Below are 19,329 nucleotides of genomic sequence, written 5' to 3'. Positions count from 1 at the left end.
TAGACGTGGTAATTTTGAAAAACACCCTCTGGCTATGCTTTTTACTGTTCCTCTATTTCTAAGAGGATGAAATTTTAAACTCTCATTTATTTATAAATTAATAACAACATTTCTATATATAAAAATACCTGTCATAAATGAAAATTAAATACTTACAAAACCCAAGTTTACACACACACACTCACACACACAAGAGGTCAATGTCCATCTCCTGCCCCAACACTATCCCTTGGCCCATTCTTTGTCTTCTGTTGCCAAGTAATCTCAAATTCAAATTTTAGTCTGTAAATAATCTTTTATTTTTATTATTTTTTAAAAAATATTTATTTATTTGGCCATGCCGGGTCTTAGCTGCGGCACTCAGGATCCCCACTGCAGCACGCAGGATCTTCAGTTGCGGCATGCGAACTCTTAGTTGCAGCATGTGATATCTAGTTCCCCAACCAGGGATTGAACCCGGGCCCCCTGCGTTGGGAGCACGAAGTCTTAGCCACTGGACCACCAGGGAAGTCCCAATAATCTTTTAGATATATCTTTAGATTTTGCTTTCAAAACTTTTCCCAGGAACATTCATATTTGAAAGGAGCAAGGAGAAGAAAGGGTTTAAGTACAGAGGACTCTTGCTCCCCTAACTCCCACCTTGTGAGTGTTAGTGGAAAAAAAACCCCATTTCTCTGGTGTTTACTCTGCTGTTGCAATTGGGCCCAGCTTGGTTACCTCACATTTTACAGTTTTTCTAAGAAGTACAGAAGGAAAGATCTTTTCCTTTCTATCACACAGAGTAAATGACTAATTGAAAACTTTAACATCCTCCTCCCAAAAGGAACTTGAATTATAATAAAACACTAATTAAACTAGAATGCTTAAGAAATGAGGTAATCTGGTTATATTTTCTTCTGTTAAATTAGAATTCCTTTTGTTAGAACTGAAATGTACTGGAATTTTTCTGATTTTAATAAATACAGCTAACAGAACATGAATCAATCTAGTAAATGTATTTTATAGAACATAATTATTGGTGGCTTCTTCTAGTATCTCAGCCTCATGATGTACATCAACTATGAAATATTCACTGTATAAAAATATATGAGGGGCTTCCCTGGTGGCGCAGTGGTTGAGAATCTGCCTGCTAATGCAGGGGACACGGGTTCGCGCCCTGGTCTGGGAAGATCCCACATGCCACGGAGCAACTAGACCCGTGAGCCACAACTACTGAGCCTGCGCGTCTGGAGCCTGTGCTCCGCAACAAGAGAGGCCACGATAGTGAGAGGCCCGCGCACCGCGATGAAGAGTGGCCCCCGCTTGCCGCAACTAGAGAAAGCCCTAGCACAGAAACGAAGACCCAACATAGCAGTCAAGCAATCAATCAATCAATAAATTAAAACTTAAAAAAAAAAAAAAAAGTATATGATACTGCAGATATAAAGGGCACCAGAAATTGAGGTAAATACACCCACTCCATCATATATCCTTGAAACTGTTTATTAAGTATTAATATGCTTTCTTATAATTTGCATTCTCTTTAAAAAAGTTTTTGTTTTGTCTGCACTTGCTATCCCACTATTTTTTTCTTTTTTTTGAAATTAGTTATCTATTTTATACATATTAGTGTATATATGTGAATCCCAATCTCCCTCAAAGAAAAAAATTCTAGTTACTATAGGAATCCTATAGTTGGGTTCTCATTAAGGTTTTAGTTTATTTTTCTGGTTCCTTCCAGATAACTTCAATGTTTAAATATGTAATATATTTTAATCTTCAATCATATTAATTTTAATTCATTATACAAACTACCCATGAGATAGTCCAAAACAGCAAGGATTCATGTTTATCTAAACAGACACGTACTACTGATGAAATAAAAATTAAAGTCTTACCAGTGCAAGGGAGAACATGGAGGTGTCAACAAGGTGTTTTCTTGTTTTTGTTTTTTGCAAGGATAAGGGTAAAGGCAGTTTAAATAATCAGTAAAGAACAAAAGATTGAGTCAAAGAGAATGAGTATGCCTTCTTACTTTTGGCAGGGCTCTTGCAGGAGGCTTTTGTTGTCCCTCTGTCACTGTGCATTTTTCTGGTTTTGGTGACAGAGAGGAACATACTTCAAAGTCTGTGTGTCCCAGATCCTGTAAGTACTGGTAAAGTGGAGAATTCTGAAAGAGACATAAAGTAAATTTCAAGATCATTACTACAGTTGACCCTTTTAACAATAAGGGTTTGAACTGTGGGGTTCCACTTTGATGAAGATTTTAAAAAATAAATACATATTATAGCACTACACAATGGAGGGTTGGTTGAAGCCCAGGAAGAGGAACTGAGAACAGAGAGGGCTGACTGTGAAGTTATACGCGGGTGGGTGCCTCTAACTCCCCTATGTTTCAAAGGTCAACTGTATTTCAGAAGTTTTAGAGGCCAAATTCAACATTATGACAAGTATGCCCAAATTCTTTAAGGCTTCTTCTATAAAGAATTGAATTATCTGTCACAATGCCACGTAACATTAAAAAAAAAAAAAATCAACAAACAATTCAACAGAGTAACCCAAAAAAGGAAAAACTAAATAAAACACAGACTTTTTTTTTTGAGTGAGTACCAGCAAGAAAAAATGAATTTAGGAATATAAGTAGATTTGTTAAGCAATTTCTTTGTCCACATTTTTGTAGTATTAGAATAGATTGCTTCATAATAGCTAATCCTGGCTAAAGATAGCTCCGAAAAGGACCTACAGTGAAAAAGTTATTACTTGAAGCCAAGAAGAATTAATCAATGATCATACTATATCAATTATAAATTTATCATACCATCATATTAATTCATTCAAGCACAAATGAGTATTATGTATCATATGCCAGCACTGTAAACAAACTTAAAACTCCAAGAAAGTTGGAGTTGCCTAAAATATGCCTACATACAAGCATATAGCAAATAAGAGAGGTAGGTTTGTGCAGGTTAAGAATACAAACTCTGGAGCCAGACTGCGGAGTCAAGTCCCAATTCTCCCTCTTACTAGCTTGGTAACCCATGGCAATTTATAATCCTTCTCTGCTTCGGCTGTCTCATCTAAAAACAGGAATAATAACTAATACCTAACTCATAGGGTTCTTACGAGGACTAAATAAATATAAAGCATTTAGAACAGTCCTTGGCACATAGTAAGCATTCAATTTATACCTCAACTTTACATAAGCTATGTGGAAAGAGCACAGGTTTTGGAACAGACCAAAAAAAAAAAAAAGAACATCGAACAGAAACATCATCATCACTATTGAATGAAAATCCATGGGACAACTCTTTCTAGATAAGTGGCAAGCTTTAATTTTAACTTTTAGTCTTCTCTAAAGCACAAAGTTGGTAAATGTTTAAAATAAATCTTGATTCCATTCAACAAGATTTTTAATACTTAAAAAAGACATGTCAGATACTAGAGATACAATAACAACCACCACCAAAACAACAGCCACTCAGATGACATAGTGCTATGTGGCAAAACCTCAACTAAGCATTTTACATGCATCGTCTCAGTTAAGGTTTACAACAAACTAAATTACCATCGTCATTACTACTGTTATTCCCATTTCATAGATGAGGAAAGATTCACTCAGCTAGAGAAAGCAGGATAGGTCTGACTCCAAAGCCAGTGCTCTGAAATATTGTGCTATATTACCTAAAATTACAAATAGTCCCTCCTGTGTTTAGAGAGGAAGACACCAAAGAAGCTTACTTATAGTTTAGTACAGAGACACGAAGCAAATTAATAATTACAGGAATGTATTGGTTGCTATGGAAACAGGAGGTAGCTAAATTAGACCAACGCTTTTAGGGAATGTATCTTTGAGTTTGGAAAAATGAGGAAGAGTGGGAATTTGCTGGACTGGTAGCAATTCACTGGATATTAATTTGAGGGAACAGGAAGATGAGTCAGATGCCTTCCTTTTAAGCTATGTTTAATTTCTCTTTTGAGAAAAATATGCAAAAATTTTAAAAATAAGGAGGAAGAATTTACTGTTTTATCACTGTTATCAGACTTAAAATCTCTGGTGGCACAAATGGTTAATCTTTTTATCACCCATAATGTATCTTCAAATATTGCCTTGAGTTACTCAATCTGTATTTTCAAACTGAACTGTGAACCCCACCCTGCTCTGCCCCCAGAGTGGCAAAAGAACAAGAACGCTAGCTCTTTGGGCTGACCTTTGGAAAAGTTTACATACTTTAGAAAAAAACCCAAAACTTGTTTTTAAGGCAGTAGAACCCTTTCTTCAAATGAACTCCCATGGGGAAGAACAATAAATAAGATGGATCAAAGTGGAGTTACTCTAATTCAAGGGTCATCAAACTTCTTCTGTAAAAGGCCAGATAGTAAATATTTTAGGCTTTGCAGGCCATATGGTCTCTGTTGCAACTCATCAAGTCCGTTGCAGTAGTGTGAAAGCAGCCACAGACAATATATAGACCAATGAATGTGGTTATGTTCCAGTAAAACCTTATTTATGGAAATACCAAACTTTATAATTTTCATGCATCACAAAATATCATTCTTTTGGTATCTTCCCCAACCATTAAAAAAATGTAAAACACCATTCTTTGTTCACCAGCCATATAAAAAAGGCACAGCGGGAGTACAAATTGGCCCAACAGCCTTAGTCTGTTGACTCCCAACTCAATTAAGATCATGAGGTACACTCTTGCCTGCTAATTGTTCTCTGGGAGGAGGCCTAGGGGCTGGGGACGGGGCCAAACCTCTTTTTATTCAAACCGTAATGTCCTTCCTTACAGCACACTTAGCTGATGTTAAGTCAGCACTGACCACAATATTCCTTCCTTTTCCAGCTTATGTCACAGCTCACAAAATAACAAAATGGAGTATCTGTAACACAGATTTTTAAGAAGTGATTACACAGAAGAGATACAATGAATACTTTGTTCTCCCTTTTTGTTTCACATTAACTAAGAGCATACACACTCAGTTTGGATCACCATAGTCTGGAACACCTGTTATTTCATATTTCACAAAACAGCAGCATTAATTGTTTACCTTGTATACTACTGATAATGTCCAACGGTGTCTTTTTTAAAAAAAAATTTATTTATTTATTTATTTATTTTTGGCTGTGTTGGGTCTTCGTTGCTGTGTGCGGGTTTTCTCTAGTTGCAGCAAGCAGGGGTTACTCTTTGTTGTGATCCGCGGGCTTCTCATTGTCGTGGCGTCTCTTGTTGCAGAGCACGGGCTCTAGGCGCACAGGCTTCAGTAGTTGTGGCTCACGGGCTCTAGAGCACAGGCTCAGTAGTTGTGGTGCACGGGCTTAGTTGCTCCGCAGCATGTGGGATCTTCCCAGGCCAGGGTTCGAACCTGTGTCCCCTGCATTGGCAGGCGGATTCTTAACCACTGCGCCACCAGGGAAGCCCCAACAGTGTCTTTTGATACGGTAATTCTACCAGTAACTTATTCCGACTTTTCTCCAAACAAAACTTCTCAATAACTTTTTGGCTGGTTCATAAGCTTCTGGTCAAAGGTGTGACATACATACCCATTTGTGCTACGCAACTATGAATGATGCCTTAGCAGTTCTGGTTTCTTCCTCATCTTTAGTGATAGAATTCATCACTTTCAGCCTAGAAAGCACTGTTTCACAGTTCTGGAAAATTCTGGCTTGCCAAGGCCATCATTGTACTTTGTTTCATGGCTTTATGTAACTAAGTTTTTGGCAAAATTTCAGAATAGACCACCTCTGGAGACAACGGATGAAGGTACTGCAGGTCCAATAAAATGTTAATTCCAGTCATCATCGTATTTCATGTCTGCACTCTTCTCTTTTTGGCTGTTAATGCAAATCATATCACTTTCTAACACATATAAACTCAGACTATACGAACACTAAAGCTCTACTGACTATGTTTATGATAGTATTCTGAGTTGTAGCATTTATTTTACTGTTTTATTTCCACTTTTACGACTCAATCACCTCTGAGGCAAAAGAAAATTTAACCAATGATGGGACTTCCCTGGTGGCACAGAGGTTAAGAGGGGACACAGGTTTGAGCCCTGGTCCGGGAAGATCCCACATGCCGCAAAGCAACTAAGGCCGTGCGCCACAACTACTGAGCCTGTGCTCTGGAGCCCGCGAGCCACAACTACTGAGCCCGTGTGCCACAACTACTGAAGCCCGCGCGCGCCTAGAGCCCGTGCTCCGCAACAAAGAGAAGCCACTGCAATGAGAAGCCTGCACACCGCAACGAAGAGTAGCCCCCGCTCGCCGCAACTAGAGAAAGCCCGCACGCAGCAACAAAGACCCAACGCAGCCCAAAATTAATTAAAAAAATTTAACCAATGATAACACACAAATGAAAAACAAACATCCTTTGGTTAACAAACTGAACATTAGCCAAGAAGAACTGACCAAGATAGATCTTGTAGCACAACAGCAATTTTTAAGAATGCAAAGGGATTTTTAGTAAAGTTATTTTATATTAATTTAAAAAATGTCTGGCAGATAAAATTATCTTTTTCTCTGAAACTGCCAAATAACCTGTGCACTATTTGAAAGATCTCAGATAACCAAATCATGACCAGTGGTTCTCAAATTGTTTTGGTCTCAAGACCCCTTTATGATCTTAAAAATTACTGAAGCTCCCAAAGAGCTTTTGTTTATGTGGCTGTCTAACAATATTTACCATATTGGAAATTGAAACTAAAAAATTGAAACATTTATTAACTTACTTAAAATAACAATAAACCCATTATAAATTTATGTAAACAACATAATTTTAATGAAAATTTTTTTTCCACAATGAAAGAAATGTATTAAGAGTGGATTGTTTTATATTTTTGCACATCTCTTGAAGTCTACCTTAACAGGAGGTAGCTGGATTCTTATATACACTTCTGTATTGAATCAGTTGTAATTTTTTATTTTGGATTAAGTATATAAAGAAAATCAGAGCTTAAACAGATATGTAGTTGGAAATGGAGGAGTATTTTAAGTCTTTTCTGATAATTGTGTTATCAAAGAATAGCCATACCAAACTTGACAAGTGATAATTTTGAAAAGGTTAATTTTAACAGGCAATATGAAACCATATTGATTAGCTTTTCATACTCTGTACATGCATGACAGAATGAGAAAGAGGCAAATAATGTCTTTGTATAAAACCTGATCATCCAATATAAAATACTTTTTCTTTTACAGCAAGGTGAGGCTCCCTATTGCAACAGCCTTAACCACTATATTTGGAGGTTTGCAGCTATTAGGCTTAAAAACGAACACACAGAAATTTCTATGATTCATATAATGAGTATTATTATAGGTTGATCCAGCTTCAGAACGGGACTTTTTTTTTTTTTGTGGAGGGTAAGGCAGAGTAGGTGGTGATAGGTAATTTTCTCTGTTATAACTTTTTCCTTGGTTCAAGCGAAACAGAACCACAAATGTTTCAGTTAAGTTGTTTTCTTGAAGAGAAATTATTAGCACTGGACTCAAACTGTAATTCTGTAGTATTGGAGAATGTTACTGCTGCCAAAAGAAATATGAGAAATCCCAGACACAGCATGTGGGAGCTTCTCCTCAGGAAATCCTTGTGGTTCACTATTCCTGTAAATTTTAGCTGACAGAAAACACACATCACAGCACCAGAAAGAATTTTGCTAAGTGAAAAAATGCCAACAGTCCTTGGTTGTGCTAAGATTGCTCTGATGACTGAAATATATTTTTGTAAGAAAAATAAACAAAAATAGACAGGAAACCCCAGTATTTTTGCTGAACAAGCACTGCAATAAAATGACTCTTTAAGTCCCAGACTACCTGCACTTCATGCTCCCTCCAAGATATCAGATCCCACACTAATGGATATATAAAGTTTGAATGCATTTTAATGCATTGTTTATTTTCTGCATGATTTATGGTGCATTCTACATAAGTACCAGTACCATTATTGCTGGTTTGCATTTAGAAAGGAAGATTAGGGCTTCCCTGGTGGCGCAGTGGTTGAGAGTCTGCCTGCCGGTGCAGGGGACACGGGTTCGAGTCCTGGTCTGGGAGGATCCCACGTGCCGCGGAGCGGCTGGGCCCGTGAGCCACAATTGCTGAGCCTGCACGTCTGGAGCCTGTGCTCCGCAACAGGAGAGGCCGCGATGGTGAGAGGCCCGCGCACCGCGATGAAGAGTGGCCCCCACTTGCCACAACTGTGGCAAGAAAGCCCTCGCACAGAAACTAAGACCCAACACAGCCATAAATAAATAAATAAATAAATAAATAAAATTAAAAAAAAAAAAAAAAAAGAAAGGAAGATTAACTAGTGCCGAAATGGAGGTGATGAGTAAAATGCTTTTATTATTAGGTTCGCTCTCCTAAACCGCTTTAAACCCTTACGGATAGAACAAGTTGTAATCCTTCAGGTTCTAGCCCAGAAAGGGAAGAGTAGGCCAAACCTGGCAGAATCAGACAACTCATAATAATAAATACTAATTAAATATCCTCCATGTAGCAGGTAATATGTAGGCACATGGGAGAAAACAAAACAGGTGAGGTCTTTGCTAAAAAAGTTTCATCCCATGACACTTCTGATAAAACCGTGGTACACTGGGCTTTCAACAGTACCAAGGAAAATGCTGAGTAGTCTGATACTTTCCAACTAAGTTGCTAGTTTCAGGAAAACCCTCTCTTGGTCTTAGCTTCCTTAAGTACAAAATAAGAATGCTACGAAGTTCTTAAACTTTTCAGGTAGTAAAACAAAACTCACGACGTTCTTTGGGAAACAAGATAAAAAAGTGGTATGTTAAAATATAGAATTTTGTGCTAACTAGAATGCCATTTTATCCTATGTAATCGGCCAAGTCCACAATGTGGAAATTCTACAGATCAAATTATGCAGTTTCTTCAACAAATAAATGATATAATAAAGGTGGAGGTGGAGAAAACTGCTAACGACTAAAGGGACGTATCACCCAAATGTGATAGATGGACTTTGTTAGGATCCTGGTTTGAACAGTTGTAAGAAGACATTTTTGAGATACTTGAGGCAATCCAAACACAGATTAGGTATTAGATGATATTAGGGAATTATTATTAATTTTTTTAGATAATTGTATTGGAGTTAGCATCAAAAAAAAGAGAGAGATTACTTATCTGTTGGAGATGCATACTGAATTTTACAGGTGAAATTAAGTAATGTCTGGAATTTGCTCTAAAATACTCCAAGAAAAAAGATGCGGGTGGGAGGGGAACAGAAGAGACAGTTTGGCAAAATGTTAACAGCTCCTCAAGCTGAAGCTGGGTGATGGGCACATGCAACTTTCACTGTATTACTTTTTATGTATAATTTTAAATTCTATTATAAAAGTTTTGAAAAGTCAGATGCTAGGTTTTCCCAGAGTCTAGTATAAAAGATTTAAGAAAATACTATGGCAAAAAAATGTAAAATTGAAAAAATTCAAGTTATTATTTTAATCTGGGAAAAAGATAAGTTTATTAAACTTTAGAATAGAACACTCAAGTCTTTACAAACTTCCATATAACGGTAGTGGTACTTTTAGTATCTACTGAAAGAGAACATGACAAAAAGCGAACATTAATTTAGTAACATCTTTAAATGAACTTGTCAGTTAATCACACAAGCATCAAATAGTATAATATGTGTACATGATATTTTATTTATTTACTAAAAAAATTTAGATAACACTGGGCAAATGTTTGGATTTGCAAACTTCCTGCAAAAATTCAGGCCACTCAGTACTTCCACCTAAAACAACAAATGTCAAAAGTACTCTCCAGCAACAAGATCTCCAGTTACCAGTCTTATTGGAGGTAGAAATAAATGGCTAATTACATATCGGTGTCAATTATTCATATTTACTTTTCAAAAATTAATGTGAAGCTTGTGGAACAAGCAATTCTCAATTATGTGATTTTTGAAGCCATGTTTAGACAGTGAAAAACAAAACCCCAGTATATTCCTATGGAGCAGTAGTTCTCAAAGTAGACTTTGCCCCCATTCCCCAACTCCGACATTTGGCAATGTCTGAAGATGTTTTTGGTTGTTATAACTGAGGAGGCGAGGAGTGTTACTGGCATCTAATGGGTGGAGATCAGGGATGCTACTCAACATCCTGCAATGCACAGGATGAGCCCCACAAGCTATGCAGCTCAAACTGTCAACAATGCTGAGGTTGAGAAACCCTGTTTTAGAGTATAAGGAATCACAGGTTGAAAAAATTCCCCCAAAATAAGTAGCCCAGCAGCTGCTTTCATTACTTACTTCTTACTTTGGGAAAATGATTCAAAAACCAAAATGGAGCACAGAAACGAAGACCCAGCACAGCCAAAAGTGAATAAAAAATAAATAAATTTATAAAAAAAAAAAAAAAAACCAACATGGAAAATTAGTTATTTTTCCATGACTTGCAATCTAAAAACTCAATAGGCTCTCTAACAGTGAAATGAGTTACCTTCAAAATAACTGTATCAGAGTTTAAGCATTAAAATTTTAACCAGCCACCAATACTATATAAAACCAAAATAATTACAGCACTTGGTTATATTTGGAGATTATTTCTAAATGAACTTCTTGTTCGTCTGAACTTCAGTTTTCCAATAAAATAATTTCTTATTAAAAAATTTCTGTTGGGGTCTCAACATATATATTTCTTATATATAAGAAATATATATGTGACTAACTGGGCCACATATGTAACTAGGAAAGTTAGATATCTAAATAAATTTAGCTTCTTCCACAAATGGCATCTTACTAAGAAGTGGTTTCCTTTGGCTACTGGCACACCTCTGTCAATGCTATAGGCCCACAAGCAAGCACCTGCATCAGGCTGAGAAACAGCCAGCAGAACCCTAAGATGCTCTTTCCAAACTAATCCTGATGTACCCTCTGGACACTCTCCTTCTCTTCCCCAGAAGAGCTCTCTCAGAAGAGCTGTATACCTTTTTAGAAAAGCAATCTGTAGTCTGCAACAACTACTGGCCAAATTCTGATTCTGGTTCCTCATCAACTATTTGCTCTGTCTTCTAGATGCTAGTGATTGACTGCTAACAGCATTCCACTAGAAAAGTTTAGCAAAAGGGAAACTTAAATGGCAATCATCATTTGTTCATCTACCACTAACCAAATATTTATCGAGCACCTACTATACTAACTACAGTTATAGTAATTTTCTACCATTAACTTCTCCCAGAGGATATTCAAGGAAAAGTTAACTTTGCTTTACCTATAAAAGGAAACTAAGTTCAACTGCTCAACTTCATGGATTTTTTTTTCTTACTGTTTTTAAATTAAAAATTCAAACAGTACAAAAAGATATAAAATGTGAAAAAACTTTTTTTCCTACCCCTAATCACTACTCCTTCTCCCAAAATGTAATAAGCATTCTTTAGGTTGTGAATTCTTCCCCCCAAATTTGGTATCCATTTATGACTGAAAGTGGCTGTCAATAGAGATGACTAAGATGACTCCCACATTTTTGGTTTGAACAAGTAGGTGGTGCTATTTACTGAAATATAAAATAGCAGCAGAGGAACAAGTCTGAAGAGGGAGGCAATGAGTTAGAGGAACCTGTGAGATATTCAAATGTGAGTAATTTGGACCTAAAATATTTGGAGATCAGGAGAGTGGCCTAGTCTGAATGAATAGATTTTTTGGCAAATAGGTATGGTGGCAAACCCATATAAGAGCATATAGGTATGGTAACACATGGAGTAAATGAGATCAGCTAACGATAACTCATAGTGTGAGAAGACAAGAGGGTCCTAAGAGAGATCAATATTTTAGAAGAGAGTAAAGCCAAAGCTGGAAAATAATAAGAGTAAAAGTAAAAATAGTTAAGATTTTTTGAGTTGATTATATGTTAGGCATTAAGTTAAGCATATTTTATAATACCTCATTTACTCCTAACAACAAACTTCTAAAGAGGTATTATTACTACCACCCCCATTTTAGAAGGAAACTGGTGTATACGGAGGTTAAATAAGTTGTCCAAGGTCACCCAGCAGAACGTGAAGCTAGCTGGTCTGAGTCCAAAGCCTACACCCTTAACCATAACACAAAATTGCCTGAGGAAAAAGGAGATCTAAAAGGAACAACTAACGCTTCTCTCACAAATTTGTCTTACTATTTTAAAATATGTTTTTTAAAAAATTTTTATTTACTTTATTTTTGGCTGCATTGAGTCTTCATTGTTGTGTGCAGGCTTTTCTCTGGTTGCGGTGAGTGGGGGCTACTCTTCGTTGTGGTGTGTGGGTTTCTCTTGTTGTGGAGCACGGGCTCTAGGTGCACGGGCTTCAGTAGTTGTGGCACGCAGGCTCAGTAGTTGTGGCTTGCGGGCTCCAGAGCGCAGGCTCAGTAGTTGTGGCACACGGGCTTAGTTGCTCCGCGGCATGTGGGATCTTCCCGGACCATGGCTTGAACCCGTGTCCCCTGCATTGGCAGGCGGATTCTTAACCACTGTGCCACCAGAGAAGCCCCTAAAATATAGGTTTTATTGTACAGGTGTGGTGAGGCCAACAGATCAGCAGACAACTGCCATTGGAAAGATAGTTTGTTATATTCACAGATCCCAAGAGAAGGGAGCAGGCTGTGCCACAAGGGAGGGATGGGCATGTGGGCAGCACCATGGTCAGTCAGGAGGGAGAGGAGGGAAATTATGGGAGAGAGCCTTTATTGTGCTTTCTGTGGGAAGGAATGGGCAACGCAAGGTAAGCAGGCTTAAGGCTGGCGAAATGGATGATTACAGCAGTCTCTGGAGCATAAGGGCTGTCCCTAGTAGGGTCTGGTACCTGACCCCAGTATGATTAGGCAGATAGATAGTAGCCAGGTGAGTAGTGTACTATCATTTAGTAACCTGGGAGGAGCAACCCCTCCAGGGTCAGCAAGGCTCCAAGTTGTTTCATGCATCAGAGTACAGAAAGTAAAAGAGATGGCTAATATATGTCAGATTTTATATTCTGTAAGGTCTAAAATGCAGGCCCTGCATGGTACAATTTTTAATTCACTTATATATTTCCCCCCTCTCTTCAGGCTGTCCTCATCTCAAATTATTCCCCTTTCACTGGTGGCTCTAAGTTTCACAGAACTACAGTCTCTTAAATCTGGAAAACAAATCTGGATTTTTTCCCCTGTGAGTATATTTTAGAAAATGGCAGCTCCTCCAAACCTTCACAGAATTGGTATTCTTATGATCTATAGGCTCCATGATTTTTCTGTTTACTCATTCCAGGGTTACAGTTTCCCACAGGCTATGGGGGCCATAGGTAGTGGACATCTGGAAATAGCCCTTGACTTGCTCCCTCTGCCCATTTCTAAGGCTAAAGCAGTGTTTACCTCTGGTTTGGAAATGTCAGTGGAGGCTGCTAATTCTGTTTGATGCTACCAGCTGCACTTTTTTCTCACAAGAGGATGATCAGTGTAGACTCTCATCTGTTTGTTGATTCCCTCACCACTAATTCCTCCCCAAACAGCAGCACTAAACATTTACTGAGTAACCACACTGTCAGGCATTGTTCTAAACATTTTTATGTACTAACTCTCATCGTTACAATAACCTTTTATGGCAGAACTCATTTAAGATAAGAGGAAACTAAGGCACAGAGAGACCAAGTAACTTGGCCAAGGTCACAGAGACAGTAAATGGTAGAGCCAGGATTTGAACCTAGGCAGCCTGACAGAGTTAAAGCTGTTATTTACTCCACTACATTGCAAATAACTTAAAGTAAATAAGTTCATTAACTTGGTCTAATACAGTATTTTGTATAGTTTGCACATTTTTTAACCAGAAACTGAACTTGTAATTTTTAAATTACTTAACAGATTAAGTTAGAAAATTCAAAACAGGTCAGCATAAGTCTCCCAATAATATCTACATTTATTACCAATCATTTCTCTTTCAGATGAGCTATAATTCATATGCATTTGCCTCAGATTACACAAGCCTAGAAGCTGGCTACAAAGAATCTTGTTTTAAAAATCCAATGAGCTGGACTTAAAAGTGGTTTGAAAGAGTAGAGTGTTATTACAATGACAATATATTCATGTGTGTTATTTGTGTGGAAAAAGGTGCCCAACATAAGGTCTGATTACAAAGGTGCTGAATTCTTAATTTAGCAAATGAATAGAATGATCCCGAGCACTTTTCTGTATCAAAACTAATGATCTACTCGACTATTACACAGTTCCTTTATTTACAGCATCAGTACTATATCAAAGCAAAATGCTAACTACTGTCAGATGTCAGATGTTATGTGATCTCTGCAAGTCTATATTAAACACAAAAAGCAATAGGAAAATAGTTAGCTACTAACAGAAGGTAGTAGGAGGCAGGAAGCATTGGCATAGAAACCTGAAATTGTGTGATGTAGAAGTAACTGTTAATGAAGACTTTACAACGATATAAATCTGTGCTTCGAAGCCTTCAATTTCCATTCCCTTGTTAATAGAATTTATCAAATTACTTACAGGTAACTTTTTTTTTCAAGTCTGTATCAATTTTTAGTTTCTTCAGGAAAAAACTACTATAATTTAAGTTACATACTTTAAAAAGTTTCTATCATACCAGTAGAACCTCTAAAAGATCTTTTATTCAAAACAAAATCTTTAAGGAAAAAGATATCTGTAAAAGGAATCTGATGGAGAATATTTGTCTGGAAACAATTATTTATTAGCTATTAAAAATATTTTAAAAGTCTTTTATCTGAATACTGCTTAAAGCTGTAGGTCTAAATGTGATTATCAATATAGAACAGCATTTTTTTTGGAAAATATGATTGAAAAGGATGAACTCCTGTTGTCAGTTGCTATGATTTCCTTATTTCTTCCCAGCTAACTGCAGAACCCCACAAAATAAGCTGATGAGGAAGACAAGACTGTCATGACCAAATTACGCAAGGTAGCTATTTTCTCTATTTTTAATGAAGAAGCTTTTGGTATATAAAGAGCTAAAACCGTCACAGTTAACAAAACCCTACAAAGGGAAATAAATTTCTCCACTACTATTAATTATATTGCCAATATACAGAATTTCTATAGACCTTTCACTTACCTTTAATCAGTACACAATCACAAAGTATAATTTAAAAATAACTACTTATTGCCCCCCCCACCTTAAACCTTGAATAATATCATAGAAAAGTACCTTGCAAAATTAAAGATATTATAAAATAACAGGAAATACTTTTTGGGGTATACACATTTCAGTATAACTTCTAAATTACTATTCCAAAAGCCCCAAATCCATGTGTTAATTTAATTGTTCCTCATTATTAGCAAAGCAAAATCTAATCATAAAACTTAAAAAGATTAAGTAAGCTAAAAGGGTTCTTTAAAATTGGTCCAATGAATTAAACTACTCACAGGCAGCATAGTTCTAATTTCTCCACTTGACCTAGAGGAAAAATTTACTGCCTCTTGACCATATTCCTTTGATCCGTACACTTCTTTCTTTGATGGTTCCCACTTGTTTCTCCAGCACTACCGTACAAAATGGCCACTGAACTGGAGGGCGTGTCTTCATCATTACTAAGCATTTTCCTATCAGAAGCAGTTCTTTGAAAAAACCTGAACGTAATTTCTTCAGTGCCACTCAGTATTACTCCATAACTGCAGAAGTAGTAATAGGGATAGTGGTGTTTAAAAAATACCATTAGCGAATATTACTTAATATTTACATTTACTTAGGTTATTTTTTTTAAACCAACAGCAGATAAGACATATATTCATAAATTTTCCTGGCTGCAGGCTTCTGATATTTTCCAACAGAAATTCATTCTATCCAATTAATCTTTCATGAAATGTTATAAACAACAAAAAGCTTTAAAAACATTAACTTTACATTTTTTCCTATATAATAGTACAAATGTACTTAAGTACAATAACATCTAGTCCAAAACAAAACATATCCATCAAAAGAAAGATGAAGAGATGCAAAGGGAGAAAACTCACACAGCTTATAGGCTCAACTGATTAAAAACAAAGAGCAATAGTGACTTGGTCTTAACTAAGGAAAGAGAAGAAAGTAATCCTGATTGAGCTCTCTCTAGTTCTGATGCTACCCTTAATGTTATTCAGTATATGGTTCATCAGCTGGCATGTATTGGGCACTTACTGAAGGTACAGCAGAAGCAAGATGAGAAAGGAAAACTATCATTTTTAACTGCTTTAGAAAAAAAATTAGAGCCAGGTTAAACACACTAGCAAAATGTTGGGTGTGAGAAGAGCGTGCAGTAAACATTAAAATGAGGTTTGGACATTATTAGATCACATCCAACCTTATTTTCGTTTTTCCTTATTCCAAATAGTAATAATAATAAAAAAGGTGGAGACAGAATTTGTGGTTCTGTTAAGAGATAGAGGGGAGGTCTTTCTCTCAAAATGATTCATTATTCCCTATCATCAGGGAGCTTCTGCAAGGAAAAGTAAAACCAAAAAAACATGGCAAAATATATACTAAAGTAGAAAATCCACTTTAATAAATGTGTTAAAGAGATATGAGGTTAACCACTGTGGATTTATCAGCAAAATCTCAACAATAGGATATAGCTGGCCAGATTCTGTCAGCAAAATAAATTACAAAGTGGATTTAAAAATAAAGGATGTCCTCAAATATTTCAAATAAAGATGAATAGGCATTCTGATCTTCTGTAGTGGGAGTAACATTACATGTGTTAGCAATATTCTAAAAATCCAGAGACAATGAAGTCAGTACACTAACACTATAGCCCTGTGGAGTACATTGAGCTTTGGGCCTTTTCTCCTAACTCCTTAAGGCATGATTTGCTCCTGGGAACTCAGAGAACACCTGGTAGAGAACCAGGAAAACTAAAATTGAGCCAGGGTTTCTGATCTAAAAATAGACTGGAGGGCTTCCCTGGTGGCGCAGTGGTTAAGAATCCGCCTGCCAATGCAGGGGACACAGGTTCGAGCCCTGGTCCAGGAAGATCCCACACGCCGCAGAGCAACTAAGCCCATGTGCCACAACTACTGAGCCTGTGTTCTAGAGCCCGCGTGCCACAACTACTGAGCCCACGTGCCACAACTACTGAAGCCCGTGCGCCTAGAGCCCATGCTCCACAACAACAGAAGCCACCGCAATGAGAAGCCCGCGCTTGGCAACGAAGAGTAGCCCCCGCTCACTGCAACTAGAAAAAGCCCGCACACAGCAGCGAAGACCCAATGCAGCCAAAAATAAATAAAATAAATAAATAAATAAATAAATAAAAATAGACTGGAAATGAGCAGACTCTCTCCCTGTATTTCCTAATTAATGGAAGCCCCTAGGGGCCTACTCTCATTTAGTAAACCAACCTTCCAGATTCAAGAAAAATTTAATACTAAAGGATGATCTGGTATAACTCCTTTATAACAGATGGGAAACAAGCTTTAGAGAAATTAAGTGATTCACTTAAGATATCATTGCTAATCAATCTTAGTCTCTTGACTACTAGTCTAGTCCCCTTTCCACAATGTTTTCAAAAAATGAAAGCTGTAGGGCTTCCCTGGTGGCGCAGTGGTTAAAGAATCCACCAGCCAAGGCAGGGGACATGGGTTCGAGCCCTGGTCCGGGAAGATCCCACATGCCACGGAGCAGCTAGGCCTGTGCGCCACAACCACTGAGCCTGCACTCTAGAGCCCGCGAGCCACAACTACTGAAGCCCGCACGCCTAGAGCCCATGCTCCACAAAGAGAAGCCACCGCAGTGAGAAGACTGGCCCCCGCTCACCGCCAATAGAGGAAAGCCTGCACACAGCAATGAAGACCCAACACAGTCAAAAACTAAAAAAATAAAAAATAAACAAAATAAATAAATTAAAAAATTTTTAAAAATAAAAGCTGTTAATATAACTACATAAGTAATTAAAAGTAATTTAAGAACTGTGTATCATAGCGTGAGACAAAGGAACCTGCATTTTAATAAATGCAATAAAAATACATAAAAGAGAGACTAATTTACTACCTTTTGTGATGTTTACATATTTTTAAAAATGTTAAAATCTATACTGGAGCTCTGAGGATACGTGATGAAGCCAAAATAGTAGAAACAACATGACCCAGACAGAAAAAAGGCAAAGACTTGTCCCTCAAGAAAAATTTGTACAATTCATGTGAAATAAATTTATTCTTGCATATATGGTAATAAACTAGCTTTGGACTTAATGGTCAATCTTGTATGTCAATAGGTTCCGATTTAATAACTCCATTAATAAATTTCCTTTCTATTACAGATACTGATAAAAGCAGGAATTTTGCTATGCTTCTGATCTCAGCTGCTATTCAGAAGTAAATTACAAAATACAACTGTAAAGCTTTATGTACTACGGGTAACTGAAAATGCATTTTAAGGAAAAATAAGATGACACAACAATACCTACAATTTTATATGTATAATTTTTCCAGACAGCAAGCTCCATTATCAAAATAGCAAATACTGTCAATGTATACATACACAGACGAAAACAATTTCCTTCCATTAGTGAAATCAATAACACAAGTAGGAAAGAATCTACAAACATTACTTATAAAACATGCCTTACTGTTCTTTAGAGATGTATAATAACCTTTAAAAATATAAAGAAAGGAGAATCTTTCAAGCAAGAGAGGATTTTTTTTAAACTTTCTTTTAAATGTGGGAGATTATGTGAGAGCCATCTCACATTCATTTGACTGATTTAGTGCTGGGGGTCAGGGGAAGCTAAACCTGAACACACTGCCAACAAAGGGTTAACATTTAATAATTTACTGAGAAGGATGAAGGAGGGAAAGAAATCAAGACAAGAGGGGCTTTCCCAGTTCTGAACAGTTACTTTCCCCAGTCATGAACAAGGGAAAAAAGAATGAATTTCAACAAATATCAAAAGGAACTCAACTACAGAAAAGGGTTACCATGGATGGAGAGTTCATAGAGTAAAAAGGTCCCTTGAGGACAACACTGTCCCTCTAAGAAAGTTACCAGAAAATAGTTTAGATGCACTACAAATAATGCAAAGAGGTAGAAATATTAGTCCTTTAAATAATAAGTTCTTATTTTCAGGTACTCTTCCCTCTAGGAGTAGAAGGATTCAAGATAGGATAAATGACTCAAAATTTCTGCCATTAATCTATAATGAAAAAGTCTAACAGCTATGAATGAGCAATACCAGAACTAGTCTCCTAAGGTGACTAGAGAATTTTTACTCTCAAAACATCTTAATTAGAGATTACAATAACAGAGCAAAATGACAACATTGGTATCTTAGTACTTATCTTGCTTAATACCCACATTAGATATGGAGTCCATCATTTTCTAAACTTTGTCCTGTTGCTGCTCAGCCTGAGTGTGAGGTTATGTTGTCCTTCCCACTTCAGC

The 19,329-nt window shown here is 37.0% G+C and overlaps 1 protein-coding gene across 8 annotated transcripts in view; it reads right to left on the bottom strand.

The window, feature by feature from the left end:
* Positions 1–19,329, bottom strand: part of VEZT (vezatin, adherens junctions transmembrane protein) — a 73,023-nt gene that overhangs the window by 35,618 nt on the left and 18,076 nt on the right. For all 8 annotated transcript variants that reach the window (XM_082349519.1, XM_082349513.1, XM_082349515.1 and 5 more), the window contains exon 2: positions 2,015–2,149. In XM_082349519.1, the coding sequence (XP_082205645.1) occupies positions 2,015–2,149 (135 nt within the window). The remainder of the gene's footprint in view (positions 1–2,014; positions 2,150–19,329) is intronic.

Source organism: Balaenoptera borealis (genome assembly GCF_965194805.1).
Source record: "Balaenoptera borealis genome assembly, chromosome: 13".
Taxonomy (NCBI): Eukaryota; Metazoa; Chordata; class Mammalia; order Artiodactyla; family Balaenopteridae; genus Balaenoptera; species Balaenoptera borealis.
This window is presented reverse-complemented; position numbering and strand designations above follow the sequence as displayed.